Raw genomic sequence first — 13613 nt, forward strand, 5'->3', positions numbered from 1 at the left:
AGAGTTCGCGAATCACGGCCAGAGGGAGCGAAGACCTACTCTGTTTTGCTGCCAACTCAGCGAATAGTGCACACGCGGGTGCGATTCCCGGCGGGTGAAGCAGCAAGTTTGCATTTATTTAAAGTATTTCCGTCTGGGCCAACTAGCGAACGACAGGTGGAATTGCATTGTCTCAATTGCGCCTAGGCTTTCCTCCAGAAAGAGACCCAAGGTAGGTAGATATATGTACGTGATTACATCGCCGCCTGACTCCCCCTTCCTAAAGCCTAAGCCGTGGCGTTGGCGAGCGGCCAGTTAATGCCCTTATCGCCGGCGCCCGTGTTGCCTAGGCCCGCGCAGCTGTACAGCCCGACGGGGTTGTTGGCGGTCGCCCGCATGTACTGCAGGTCGATGCACTCCTCTGCGGCGGGCGTCAGCACGGCTGCAGTTCTCACCAAGTCAGTCCGGGGTCGACTTACGGGGGCTCGATGCATCGAGGGCGATCCGGCCGTCCTTCATGGCCGTCCACTTCTGGCCCGCCTCCGTGTCGGAGCACGTCTGCAGGTAGATGTTGCCCATGTCTTTCCAGTTGCCTGCATCGCGTCAGATCTCTTTCTTGTCTCGCCCCAGTTTGCAGTCCTCACTCTTGGCGCCCGCGTCTAGGCACAGCGTCGTGTCGGCCAGCTGAATCTTGGTGCTGTTGTCCTTGATGAACCAGTGCTGCTCGGGCTTATCGGTGCGCGTTTGGCTGATTATTGTGCAGGGCGTCAGCAGCGGGTTACGTTACCACGAGACGGAGGGAAAAAACGCACACGACAATGGTGGTGCCGGCCTTGACAGGCGTCTTGGGCACCACGACAAACTTAGTGTTCACCATGGACGTGATGTACACGCGGCGGTAGCCTTCGGGGATCGTCTGGCTGAGGCCGGCGGCGGCCATGGCCAAGACCAGGAGAGGGGTTGCCAACATGTTGAGTGTGGTGGAATATCAACAACTAACAGCGGCTGGTTTCGAGGTCTGCGAGAGAGAGCAAGCGCGACACGGCCAGCCAGCCAGGTAGCCCAGGGACGGGCGGGCAAAGCGTTTATATGTCGGTAAAGTTGCCGCGGCGTCGCCAGGTCCCCATTTGTCGGCCAATTTGCGCGACATATGCTTGATAGATTGGCCGCGGACTCTGGGGGCCTGTCCGTGGACTCTGGGGGCCTATCCGTCTCCTCACAGCTCGGCAGCAGCCCGAGCCAGACGGGGCTATCGTCTTGAGCGGAGCGAGGCGCGCCACTGTCTAATTCGCTGCCAAATTTCCAGATTGGCCGAGCCAGGCGGCGTCGGCTGCGTCGCGGCCGGCAGATGTTTCCAGAACAACGGGCACCAATCCAGTCCGGCGGATATTTTTGGCGCCCTAGTAGTGATAATTACAATCGATATTGTCGCGGGGTAATTGAAAGTGATCAGCCTGCACGGGATAAATCCCCAGCGGCTTTTCCACGCGCCGAGCTGTCAAAGTCCTCGGGCCTGGATAAATTCCGAGCGCCACCCGTCGTCACCCTCCTGCGCTTCGGTAACTTGGCAGCGATTCAAATGCCACGGGGACTCTCGATAGCTTCAATTGTTGTTAGGTGGTTCAAATGACCGTCCTTCGCCGTGTTGCTCACCGTATACGAACTCAATATGGCTTTCCCACATCGCGGCTTGATATTGTTCTCGTCAATTGAGCAAAATAATTGCACGCCTGTCTGCCGCCCCTTCTCTCCGAACGATACATCTATTTACAGGTCTGATTTGAAACTTCTGGGCAAGTTGAAAACTTTTGGAAAGCAAATTGTCAATTTCAGACTCAAATGCATTCGAGACCAGGAGCTTTGAGTTGTTCAAGCAACATGTGTTGTTTTGTTGGCGCTTAGATAGACATTGTGCTTGTCCAAGCAACATGTATTGTTTTTTTTTGGCGTTTAGATAGACAATGTGCTTGGATATAGAGTCTATAGGAGAGCGAGAGCTGATTGAAGAACCTCACAGTATCAGCCTAGTTATCACTAGTTATCATCAGACGGACTCTTTGCATGCCAGACGATTAGTTCCCATGACTCTTCGACTGTGACGTTTTAAGATTATTTGTGGGACTAATAGCGCTGCCAAGAGAGGCGAGAACAATGCCCTAGGTTTCGGTGACTCTCATGATCCCGCTTATTCTCAGTCCCGAGAACATTCGACTTGGCAGTTAGGCTTCTCCGACCAAATTCTCGTAACGCAGCAGCAATGCTCTTGTGTGCAACTACTAGCCTCGGCGGCGGGCCCGATGAGGAAGCTGTTATGGCTACATAGGCTGCGCCACAGGCCGAGATGGCACATGGCTTGCCGTTGGCTCGCAATTGGCACGTTTTTGTCGGTAGGACGGCTAGCATTGAGTCACTTCACTTCATCTATTTCGCGACCCGCCACACGATTACACAGCTGCACTAGCAGGCTAATTTGCACGCGCCGCCACCGAAGCATCCAACCGTCAGTTGAAGCCTGGGCTGAATCCTTCAAATTTCTCGCGATGGAATACAAATACGAGACGACGAGACGCTCGCCTTGAGCTTAGGTAGCCAGAGTCAACCCATTGTCACAGTCCCAAACGACAGCCAGTCAGTCCCAAACGGCGCAGCCAGTCATTCTTAAACGACGCAGCCAGTCAGTCCCAAACGACGCAGACAGTCAGTCAGTCCCACACGACGCGGCTTATTTCAAGGGGTCTGATCAATTCCAGCTCCGACAATGAAGACTCGCCAAGCCATTTCCGTCTTCTGCCTCGCGGCCGCCCAGGTATCGGGCGTGCTCGCGGTGCCCGAGGTGACAGTCGTGCCTCTCGGCAGCAAGACGTGCGTCAGCTGGCCCAGCTGGATCTCGCAGCGCGGCGCCGACGTCACGGGCAGTTTCGCGTTCCAGGTCGACCAGGCTGACGACGCCGGGGTCAACGGGCTGCTGACGAGCAGCGTCGAGTTCAACTGGACGGACATCAGCGGCACGCACATCACAGTCGACCTGCGCAAGTCGACGAGCTTCGCCAAGCCCTACTACCGCTGCATCGACGGCAGCGTGCACTACCTGAGCCGCGACACCATCATCAGCGTGGCCAAGGACCGCCGCAACGCCTTCCTGACCTTCAGCGCCGGCTACAAGCTCGAGCCGTACGCGCACGAAGTCGCCGGCGTGCGCCAGGATGGCGTCTTCCTCGGCGCCCTCAACCAGACCACCTGGGGCTTCCACTACGTCTACTCCTCTAAGTGCGGCCAGATCGACTACTACGAGGTCAAGCTGCAGGGCCTGCCCGACGACCCCGACACGGAGCCGCGTGCTGGCTACGATCCCCAGTTCCTGGGCTTTATGAAGGCTGTGTCGTCGTGATGGGTGGGCACGGCTGAACGGGCTGGTAGGCTGGTAGGGTGTGTTGGGGGGGGTGTGGGGGTGGTTTGTCTTGGGGGGGGTTTGTCTCGGGGGGGGGGGCTTGTCTCGGGGTTCCGTTTAAAGTGGTTCGCATGTTGCAGTTGCCAGGGAGACTCGAGATAGGTGTCGCTAGGTATTAGGTTGTTGTGATGGTGGTAATTAATGACAGGTAATTCAATAATGAAACTCCTTTCGGCTGCTCGTGGGCCATTGATGTCAGCCTTTCCAAACAAGGGGGAAATGGAGAGGAATAAAACAAATGCGTGAGTGTTTCTTGTGGTTTCAGGGGAACACGTCTCTGATAACTGTCCAGGGACCCCCAGGCCTAGTCTGACATTCACAAACAGAAATGTTTCATGGGAAAGTCCCAGCCATCCCAAGCTCTCGGCGTCGTCCGACGACCAGAAACAAACATGGTGCAAGAGGGTAGGAACACCAGCTCACAGAGACAGGATAAAGACAAACTTCGGTCCGAGACCCGGCCGGCCGCAAACATCTGAAGGATGACGAGTTCCGAAAAGGGAAGCGGACATGTCAGACTACCATCCAGTCTCGGCCAGAGGACATAGTCGGGCCAAAACTCAAAGACCAGACTGTGTTGGATCTCGACCTTTCAACACATTATCCATGCGTGCCAACCCTGCTCTTGAGCCGGTATGTTGCAGTGTCGGGCTTCGCTTGTCCGGCTTCATTGTGGAGGTGTTCTTTGGGGCTCTCAGCCCTGCGTCCCTGATCTCTCTGCAGGCGCGGGAGCTCCCGCCCATTTTCTTGTTTATATCAGTCCAGCTTCTGCTCAAGGACACCACTCTTTGCCTCGCCAAGCATTATCAACGCAGCCGTTGACCCGCTCAGAGACCCAGGTGTTCTCGCCAACCCACATCGCCGCGGCATCTGACAGCTTCTCCAACCCACCAGCCAGGGACCATCAGCCCAGAGTTGTTTCGCGCCCCATATCGTCCCACGCCCGGCCACGTGCAACCCACGCCCGGCCACGCCCGGCCACGCCCGGCCACGCGCAACCCACGCCCGGCCACGCGCAACCCACGCCCGCCACGCGCAACCATGTTCGGCAAGGCAGACTAGGCGAATTCCGAGCAAAAAGCGCTGACCAGGTGCTGACCACATGCCAAGACCAAACTCACGATCCTCTCGGGCAACTCGCGCTGACGGCTGGCCCAGAAGCGAGCCTGCCAAGAGCTGCTACAGGCAGGTGCCCCTACATTTCCAACGCGCTCTAGCCGTTTCCGGAGACTCGTACGCCAAGACTGCGACGCCAAAATAGCTTCATCTGACTGCCAAGCCTTAGCAATGCCCTGTGCCTCTTTGTAAGGCGAGGAAAGCGGCAAAAGTTGCCTGATGGAGCGACTCGGCTGAGCTGACCAGCACCAGGCAGGCGGGAAAGTCCGATGGCACTTCACGATGCGCGGGCATGAGTGCGGCAGCACCAGATCCAAGGCTGCGCGGAATGCAGTTTGCTTTTCTTCAATGTCGTGCGCGTCGTTTGCTCATGCCAGGATTTTTAAGTCTCCCTCGTCGAGCCAATGTCTGTTGACTTGCAGCCCTTTTTGTGCCCGAAAGCGGTGAAATCCGCGGCAGAAGCGACCAGCGAGTGAACCAACCGGCTACAGCACCCGGCTCTCAAAGCCAGAGTGGGATGAACTGCTTGCACCCCTCACTTGAGTGAGCCTCAGCCAGAGCGGGATGAACTGCTTGCACCCCTCACTTGAGTGAGCCTCAGCCCGAGTGTGAGCTGAGTCAAGTCTGACTCACGGTGAGCCCGTGCCGCGAAGCAGAGCAGGGCCCTGTTTCAGAACGATGAACCGGTCGGCTGGTCTGTGTCCTTTCCTCTCCTAGGGAGCGGCTGCTTGGGACGGACCGGCCCGATGATGTCCCTGCTCCGAGGCAGCGCGTGCAGCCCCGGCAGCCACGAGACCAGCACGTGAGGGCAGCTTGTCGAGCCCGCGTGTTTGGCATCGTTCGATTTTGATGACTTTGGCCTAGCACAGGCCAGACGAGTGAGAAGTGGAGGGGCCGAGGATGGTGAGAGAAAAGTGCGGCTTGTCGATGAAGCCGGCGTCCAGCCTCGCAGCCGGCTGGCTTCCTCTGTCGGGTCAACATTGGTTGTGTGTTTCGGGCCGGCGAAGGGTGATTCAACCATGAGACTCGTTTGGGAACAGCCTGAGATAACCATGAAGAGAAGAGGGATCGCAAAGTGATTTTATGAATATAAATCTCGGCTCATATCCAGACTGGGCAGAAGAAACATCACTCTCAGCACCAACGTCCACAACTCCACTCAACTCGAGCCCAGCAAACCAGCAAACAATTCAAGTCACAACTCACTCACAAACCACCACCTTCAACCACCCACCCCAACTAGGCACACTGTTTATCCACAGTTCGCTTGTCTGTTTATCCACAGTTCGCTTGTCTGTTTATCCACAGTTCACTTGCCTGTTTATCCACAGTTCACTGGCTCTCTTCACTTCAACTCATAAGTACCTCTTATAATAGACCCTTTAAAATCCCCACAATGCGCGTTGCTCTCGTCTTTGGATTCCTGGCTGCGGCTACTAGCTCTGTGTTGGCCGCCCCCGACGCCGCCAGCAGATGCACGCAGTTCCAGTCGCCCGCCAACTTCGTGGTGCAGGCTCTGTGCGAGACCAAGGCCGGTAATACGCTGGTCACGACTACGCTGAACATGAACAAGTGCCTCGAGAACAAGGACGGCAAGCTCAAGAAGAAGAAGAAGTTGGCACCCTTCCCCCCTATCCACCCCCCCCTCTCCAAACCCAACTCCTCTCCAAACCCAAACCCCCCCCTCTCTCTAACCCCCCCCCTCCAAACCCAACCCCCCCCCCCCCAAAACAGCCCCTCAACGTATTTTTCTGACTGAATATGTGACCTCGCTTAGCGGCAACCTGGGCGGCGAATGCGGTGCCTGCACCGTGTCCGATTCTCCCGGCAGGATGGAGTGCGCGTGCCCCAACAAGATCGGCAAGAACCAGGTGTCGTCGATCCTGCTCAGTGCGTCCCTCCCCGCCCTCATTGTTGTATCGTATCGCTAGTTAATTAGCTGATCGCCGCCGTAGATACCTTCCTCGACGTCGACAACCAGGGCCGTCTTAAGTGCTCAGGCGGCACGGGCGACATCGTAAACGAGAGGCCGAGAGAGTAGACGACCAAATCCACCTCTTTCTCGCGATTGTGCTGGGCAAGGTGCTCGCCGTCAGCCGATGGGGTCCCTTGGTGCCGGCTTTTCTGATTTGATGTCTTTCCTCTTCGCTACTTTCCTGTCGCCGCACTCGCTGTGCGCCGCTCGTTCTTTCGTTGCTCGATGCTGGATAACTAGGGTGGTGGGGAGTTAGTTGCTGGAAACCCTCGTTTCAACTCAAGCCGCTGCCGACCCGGGTAGCGCGCTTCAGTAAAAATGGGATATTCTAGGCTAGGTAGTCACTCTTTTTGAAATTTCATTGCTATTTCTTCTCTTACAATTGTGCAACTCTGGCAGACTCTGCGGGCCTGGGCTTTGCATGGGGCTGTTCATTTCATTTCCGGCACATGCCACGACAAAGACTGAAAGAAGTCTTCTCACACCGAAAACCACCGGCAGGTCATCGTATTGGCGTCTCTTTCAACCAACCCCTGCATACCAGTGGCAGGTGAATAACTCTAGACAAGATTCATTCTTGACTAAAAGCCTCACACAACAAAGCCTGATGATTATTTATTTCAAGGTTTACTAAATGCTGTCATGCACGGCCAAAAGCCCCCAGAGTTCAAGCAATAGTCGCGTTTATCGTATGGTCCTGGAACGTCATATTGAACCAGCATAGCCTATGGCCAAAACCGATAAGTAATCCCGAGTCTTCGGCTCTTCCGGAACCACCGCGCAACAGCCGTCCATACGGCCCATCACAACAGCCGTCACATCCGGCCCATCACAATACAACTACCACGAGTCTGACCACCAAGGCCGGATTTGTGCTTCGCTCCAACATCACAACCACCCGCGCTCGGGTAGCCGACTGTAGAGCACCGCATTGGTGCGGTAAAAGCGCCCCAATGCGACCCTGTCAGCAGGTTATGGCTTCTGGGCCCTCCAATGCGACCATGACGCCGAAATGTAAACCCAGAAAAAATAATCACGCCTGCTTCGTGGTGATCACTAGGAACAATGGTGGTGACGCGATCCACAAATGGATATCTTAGGGATCTTGGTTCACTAAGGTCAGCCAGATCAGATCATGGCCACCTATATAACGGCAGGCAGTGACTCGTCTTCCAGGGGAAACACCCACCCACCAGTTCACCAGTTCGTCTCCTGCGTTGTTGATCGGTTCTCAAATTCCATTGACCCGAATTGTTCCAATCCGACATCTTCAACCGTCAACTCGCTGCCATGGCCATCTCACGCCCTGGACGCGGAGCAGCTCACTGAGCACCCTCGTCCACTTTGCTCTCTTGACTGTGGCTGCCTCCGCCGGACCCGACCTCTTTCTCATTAGCCCCAGGGATGTGGTGATTCTCGGGGGAGGAGCCAGGGGCACATACGCAGCAGTCCGCCTCCGCGAGGACTACGGGAAAAGCGTCCTTCTTGTAGAACAGGGGGCCGTCCTACATCGAGTACATGGGCGCCAAAGCCTTCTTCGAGCGCTTCCACATCCCGCTGTAGGGCGACGTGCTCTTCGCGTCCAACACGCTGCTCGTCGACCCTAGCACGGGCGCGATGGACACCAACTCCCCTGCGCCACCACCGCTGAATGAGTCCCTCGCCGCGCTCTAAAAATACCACGACATCATCAATCCCTTCGACGCGATCCAGCTGCCGGGGTACTGGGACTTCCCGAGCGGCGACGACATCCCCGCGGACCTGCTGCTGCCGTTCAACGACTTCATCGCCAAGTACGACCTGCAGGCCATAGCACCCATCCTCACCGGAGTGTCGGGCCAGAGCATCACTATGCCGGACCCGACGCTGTTCGTGATCGAGAACTTCGGCACGCCCGTCGTCGAGGGCTCCTCGAGCAGACGCTATTCGACCCGGTGCCGTTCAACAATAGCCTGCTGTACGCAGCTGCCGGCGATCTGCTTGGCGCCGACGACTTACGAATAGCTTCATAATTGACTACGTTATTATTGTTCATGGGGGTTTCGGTGTAAAAGGGTGATCCACTACTAGGGTGATCCGTTGGGGGTGGGGTATGGTATTTGCTTCCATTTCAAAGATTATCAAACAGTACACATGTGAATATGGCGATACGGGAAAAGACAAACTAGTCATGTTAATTATATTTCTTCGGCGACTAGATAAAGTAATAGGTGAAGCACCTGATAACGATGTGTGATACAGAAAGGTGGGCTAGGAGAGTTGACAGCATCAAACTCCTTCACAGTTCATCATTACCTTCGGCGACCGAGACCATTGCCGGAACTATCGCAACTGGTCCCCGGGCCGAAGGAAATGTGGGAGACCGTAGTTCGGAGGGCGCCACCCCCTGGCCGGATTCTGACCTGGGTTCTCGAAAGGGTTTCGACGGGCTCCGTTAACACCTATAGGGTACTGGTAGCCTTGGCGAATGCCGCCGTTGCCTCCGTAGCCGCCGTTGCCTCCGCCGCCTCCAGCGTACGGCCCAGTGTTGCCAGGATTGCCCCTGAGGTTACCGCCATAGCCGCCACCACCGCCGCCGCCACCACCACCACCGCCGCCGCCGCCGCCGCCGCCACCGCCGCCGCCATAGCCGCCGTTGTCGTTATCGTTGCCGGCAGGTTCGCGAAACCGCTCACGCCGTGGCAGCATAGTGGTGCCTAGGACGATGGGGTAGCGCGCAGCGGGTTCGCTGGGGGTGGACCAATTTTTGCCGCAGTACTCGTTGCACTTGTGTTTGTGGAAGAAGGTACGCATGCCCCCGGGGCCGAGGTCGGTGACGCCGTAGCCGTGACTTTTGGAGATGATGACCGGGTCGGTCAACACGATGCGGTCGCCGTGGTCGCCCCCCTGCACATCACACAGGAGATAGCGGCCGCCGCTGTCGTGGTACGAGAAGTGGCTCAGTGCCTGCATCTTACGGGCCGTCCTGGTCTTGGAGTCGTTCCACCCGCTGTTGCTGTTCCACTTCTGGTACTTGTCAATGAATGGCTCCACCTGAAACTTGGTGCCGGGCCGACCGGAACCCTCGCCAAATTGGGCCATCTCAGGGACGTTGACCTTGATCTTCTGGCTGATGATGTTCTCGTCGTTGAACTTGCGGATAATGTCGAGGGTTCTGGTGACCACCTTCTTGTCGTCTGCAAAGAACTCGTCGGCCAGCTCGCCTTTGTTCTTGAAAAACTTGGCGACGCAGGCCTCACCCTTGCGGGGACCACTGGTATATCGGCCTTTGGACACGTAGCGGAAGCTTCCCTCGCCGAAGGGGTGCTCGAGGTCATGTTCCGCAAACTCGGCGTTGCCCGAGCCGTTGTATCGGCCAGAGGTGGTTTTCTGTCCTCCGCCGCCGCCGCCACCACCACCACCACCACCACCGCCTAACGGCTGTCTGGGTCCGTCATCGCGGGGTGGCCTGTCGCGGGGTGGCCTGTCGCGGTGCTCCGGTTTACGAGTAGGATGCCTGCCTCTGCACTTATCACATCGTGCCGCACCTGTGCCCTTAGCGATCTCCTTTGAAGAAAACTCGTAGTTATGGCGTCTCTTGCCACAGCCGCAGCAAAGGATACTCATGGCGAAGAAGGGAGGGGTTGGGAGTGAAGTACGCTCCAATTACAGCTACGGTATTGAGTGCTGTAAAACTAACGAAAAATATCGGAGTGATAGGTCAGTTGCCAGTTTAGACCTGACTGAGGTTGCCTAAACGTATTTATAATAACTGATGCTGGCGTGGCATGGTTGTGACCTCATGGTTTGGAGAGAAAACATAGGTTTTGATGTTGAGTACTGTCTTTATTTGTCCTACTGGTCTTTGTCTATTGTTCTCCCCCTGGCTTACTGGCTTAGGAAACCCTAGTGGGCACCATTCTTGTTTAGATAACTTGTATCGACGTAAGGAGGAATTCCGGTGAATACAGAGAACAACCATGTCGTGAAGGGCAGAGACACGGGAACAGTCGAACTGGATGGGGCACAATTAGGTGAATAATTAAATGCAACCCGGCCGTCGTGGGCGGTTAGGGGGAATCTATTGTCCTCGCTCGTCAAGCTTGTACAGCGGCCACCCAAGTCAGTCGCCAGCTGGACAAAATGCGAGACTTGCGTAAGATTGGGTCAGGTGGGTCACATCTTTCAACAAAGCAGCTTGCTTCCTTCGACCGATGGTGTTCCAAAGAATCGCATTTCTAAAGCTAGGCGTCGGGAGTGAACACGGACAAACACAATTAACCCAATTGCTGTAACAAAATAATTATTGCAATTCCATCTCCGAGCATGTGCATCTTCCACCACCTTCCAGAATTGATCACAGTGGCCAAATAGATGCCACCACCTGATGGAATTGTGTCTTTCTGATTAGCGCACATTTAATTTTTGGCGAAGATGAAGTGTTGGAGGCGAAGACCCAAAACAGAAAGGCGAAGACCGAAAACGAAAATGGAGTGGCGGTAATGCAAAGCCTGAGCGGAAAACCCTGCAGCGGTTCGGCAGGTCTTCGGCCGCTCTTGCTAAACGAAAACTCGAACCCTGGTGGCTCTTACCCTTTCTTCATCCTTGTCCGATCACGGGCCCATCAGCGACGAGTGCGCTGCGCACAATTGACTTTTTAGGCCCCGAGGCGGCGAGGCCACCAAGCTTTACCCCGCCATGAACTGACAGAGCCATGGACTGTTCCCTCGCCTGAAGGGACGCTTCGATCGCTTCCACCACCACCGCTCTCCGTCGACCGACACACAGCAACAATCAGCAGGCCCAAGTGAGGTCGTCACGGCTGTCGATGACAGACCAGAACGGAATGCTTTCTTTCATCGCTGCGATGCGCAAATGGGACGTGGGAAATCTTCACGTGGCCGTTGCCAGCAGGCCCGAGCCTGACATCAACTATATAACAGGGCGCTCCGCCAATTACCCCAAGCTGACCGTCATTACCCCAAGCTGACCGTCCTCGAGCAATCTGCACTCTGCGACGGATTGCATTCTCGCGCATTCCTCTTCCCCGGTCCAAGCGTGTCGAGGCAATCCTCGCCGATATGCACAGCAATTCGTTGCTACATGAGGGACTGCAACATACCGAGATTGAATACTCACAGCCGCCCTTTGATGAAGGGGACAGGTTCATCTTTCGCACGTCAAGACCTCCTTCCCGGCTTACTAGAGACCAAGACTGGGAGCTTGATGATTGGGGATCGGTTGTTTTGCTCCCCTCGGGCACGAGTCCGAATGCAAATGAGCCTGTCGTGGTCTTAACTAACTCACTTTTCCCTACTTCAGTCTTTAACTTCATCTCGAATCGGAGCAAGGACCAACGATATCCGCGACTTTGCACTGGGCACACCACCAGCCAACATGCAACGAGCACAATCGTGTTTACGCTACGTCAGTTTCGTAGGCGAGCTTGATCGTATTCCCGGTTTCCCTTTCACTCCCGGTTTCCCTTTCCTCTCGGTTTCCCCTACTCTCGTCGCAGCAACAAGTGGGCTCTGGCACGCAGAGTCGGTGGGCCGCGAGAAGTGGTCAGGGCACTTGCGTCGACTAATTCGCCACGTCCTTCCACCATTGCCGCCAGGAACCACCAATACGCTAGCAATCCTGGTGAACCTTGCACCACCGCGCAGCCTGCCAGCAGCCGAGTCGCCAATTCTTCTTGCTATATCGCGTGGCTCTGGAAGATTGAATGCTTCCTCGTCGAGAACAGGGTTAGCATTGCAGAGCTGGAGTCCCCGGATCTCAGGTACCGTCGTACTCCTCTCTCGTGGGCTGTGGGCTATGGCAGACCAGATCTAGTTGAGCTATTGCTGCAAAACGGGGCCAACGCGAATTCCAGGGCCGCATCAGGACGTACCCCGCTCTCATACGCTGTCGAGCAGGGCGATGAATCAGTTTTCCGCTTCCTCCTTCACCAGAAAGACGTGGACCCCGACTCAAAGAGCCACTTCTCGCAGACACCACTCTTCCGCGCAGCCATTGCCGGCCACAGCGCCATTATCAACCTTTTGCTAGAACATGGAGCAGACCCGGATGCAGGGCGGGCGACAATATATTGTTTGCTGACGAATCAATTATCGCATATTCGTCAATATTTGCTGACAAATCTACGATATTCGGGCTCCCAATAGGTGTACGGGATCCCGTGCAATTACGTAAGCCTTCCTTTTTGGGATGCCCGCGCCGTTGATCTATTCTAATTATTTGACAACGATACAATCTTCTGACCCTTGACCTGAAAATAAAGCCTCCTGTTCTTCAATATCCCTTTCTACCCTTCTCCAAATTTCATCCACCCCTCGTCTTCCAGTATCAAATGGTTGGTCTTCCATTTCCTGCGCGACTAAAGCATCAAACCTTTCATCCTCTGATTTACTCCAATCCAGGTAAGCCATCATCTCCTCCTTCGTCCAATCCCTTACACCTGTTGAAGTATAACAATGCTTTGTCATCTGCTTGTAATCTAGGCACCACTGGTAACTTGCCTTATTATATCGTGAGGGTAAGCCCATTGCCTTACGGTATTGCTGGTTGGTCTTAATGCTGCTGCGGGGCTGGTTATTATACCAGTTTTCTCTTGCTTTGGTATATCGCTGGTAGATAGCCCGTGGGTCATCAACCCTTAAAGCAGGGGGAGCAGCAGGGCTGGCAGCAGGGCCGGCAGCAAGGCCAGCAGCAGGGCCGGCAGCAGGGCCAGCAGCAGGGCCAGCAGCAGGGCCAGCAGCAGGGCCGGCAGCAGGGCCGGCAGCAAGGCCAGCAGCAAGGCCAGCAGCAGGGCTGGCAGCAGGGCCAGCAGCAAGGCCGGTAGCAAGGCTAGCAGTAGGGCTGGTAGTAGGGCCGGTAGCAAGGCTAGTAGTAGGGCTGGTAGTAAAGCCAGTAGCAGGGCCGGCAGCAAGGCCGGTAGTAGGGCCGGTAGCAGGGCTAGCTAGCCCTGCATATCGTAAGGGGCATGCCTTTGAGCTTATGCGATGCCCCACTGCGTGGCATGCACTATACGTAGGTAATGCCTTAGATTGTGTAGCTGCTTCAACTATCTCAAATCCACTTGGCTCTCGTTGAGTACTAGATCGTGGTATTGTT

General features: G+C 55.7%; 5 protein-coding genes across 5 annotated transcripts; 3 read left to right on the plus strand and 2 right to left on the minus strand.

Moving 5' to 3' along the window:
- Positions 1-266: 266 nt before the first annotated feature.
- B0T26DRAFT_645345 (ricin B lectin domain-containing protein) lies at positions 267-949 on the minus strand (the record flags this gene model as incomplete). Its single annotated transcript, XM_060437710.1, has 4 exons — positions 267-400; positions 459-572; positions 624-727; positions 792-949. The coding sequence occupies 4 exons, from the start codon at positions 947-949 to the stop codon at positions 267-269; spliced, it is 510 nt and encodes a 169-aa protein (XP_060297427.1).
- Positions 950-2478: 1529 nt separating this feature from the next.
- On the plus strand, positions 2479-3367 carry B0T26DRAFT_872769 (uncharacterized protein; the record flags this gene model as incomplete). Its single annotated transcript, XM_060447974.1, has 1 exon — positions 2479-3367. Exon 1 carries the CDS (start codon positions 2738-2740, stop codon positions 3365-3367), a length of 630 nt encoding a protein of 209 aa, XP_060297428.1. The 5' UTR covers positions 2479-2737.
- Positions 3368-5939: 2572 nt separating this feature from the next.
- Positions 5940-8522, plus strand: B0T26DRAFT_752539 (uncharacterized protein; the record flags this gene model as incomplete). The annotated part of the gene is made up of 4 exons (XM_060445540.1): positions 5940-6157; positions 6321-6433; positions 6499-6560; positions 8232-8522. The coding sequence occupies 4 exons, from the start codon at positions 5940-5942 to the stop codon at positions 8520-8522; spliced, it is 684 nt and encodes a 227-aa protein (XP_060297429.1).
- Positions 8523-8959: 437 nt separating this feature from the next.
- On the minus strand, positions 8960-10124 carry B0T26DRAFT_741506 (kinase-like domain-containing protein; the record flags this gene model as incomplete). Its single annotated transcript, XM_060443978.1, has 3 exons — positions 8960-9060; positions 9194-9931; positions 10004-10124. The coding sequence occupies 3 exons, from the start codon at positions 10122-10124 to the stop codon at positions 8960-8962; spliced, it is 960 nt and encodes a 319-aa protein (XP_060297430.1).
- A 2162-nt stretch (positions 10125-12286) lies between these two features.
- Positions 12287-12664, plus strand: B0T26DRAFT_644657 (ankyrin repeat-containing domain protein; the record flags this gene model as incomplete). The annotated part of the gene is made up of 1 exon (XM_060437648.1): positions 12287-12664. A coding segment is annotated over one exon (378 nt), but the record flags the coding sequence as incomplete, so codon positions are not given.
- Between the last annotated feature and the right edge of the window lie 949 nt (positions 12665-13613).

Source organism: Lasiosphaeria miniovina (genome assembly GCF_030549165.1).
Source record: "Lasiosphaeria miniovina strain SMH2392-1A chromosome Unknown B0T26scaffold_4, whole genome shotgun sequence".
Taxonomy (NCBI): Eukaryota; Fungi; Ascomycota; class Sordariomycetes; order Sordariales; family Lasiosphaeriaceae; genus Lasiosphaeria; species Lasiosphaeria miniovina.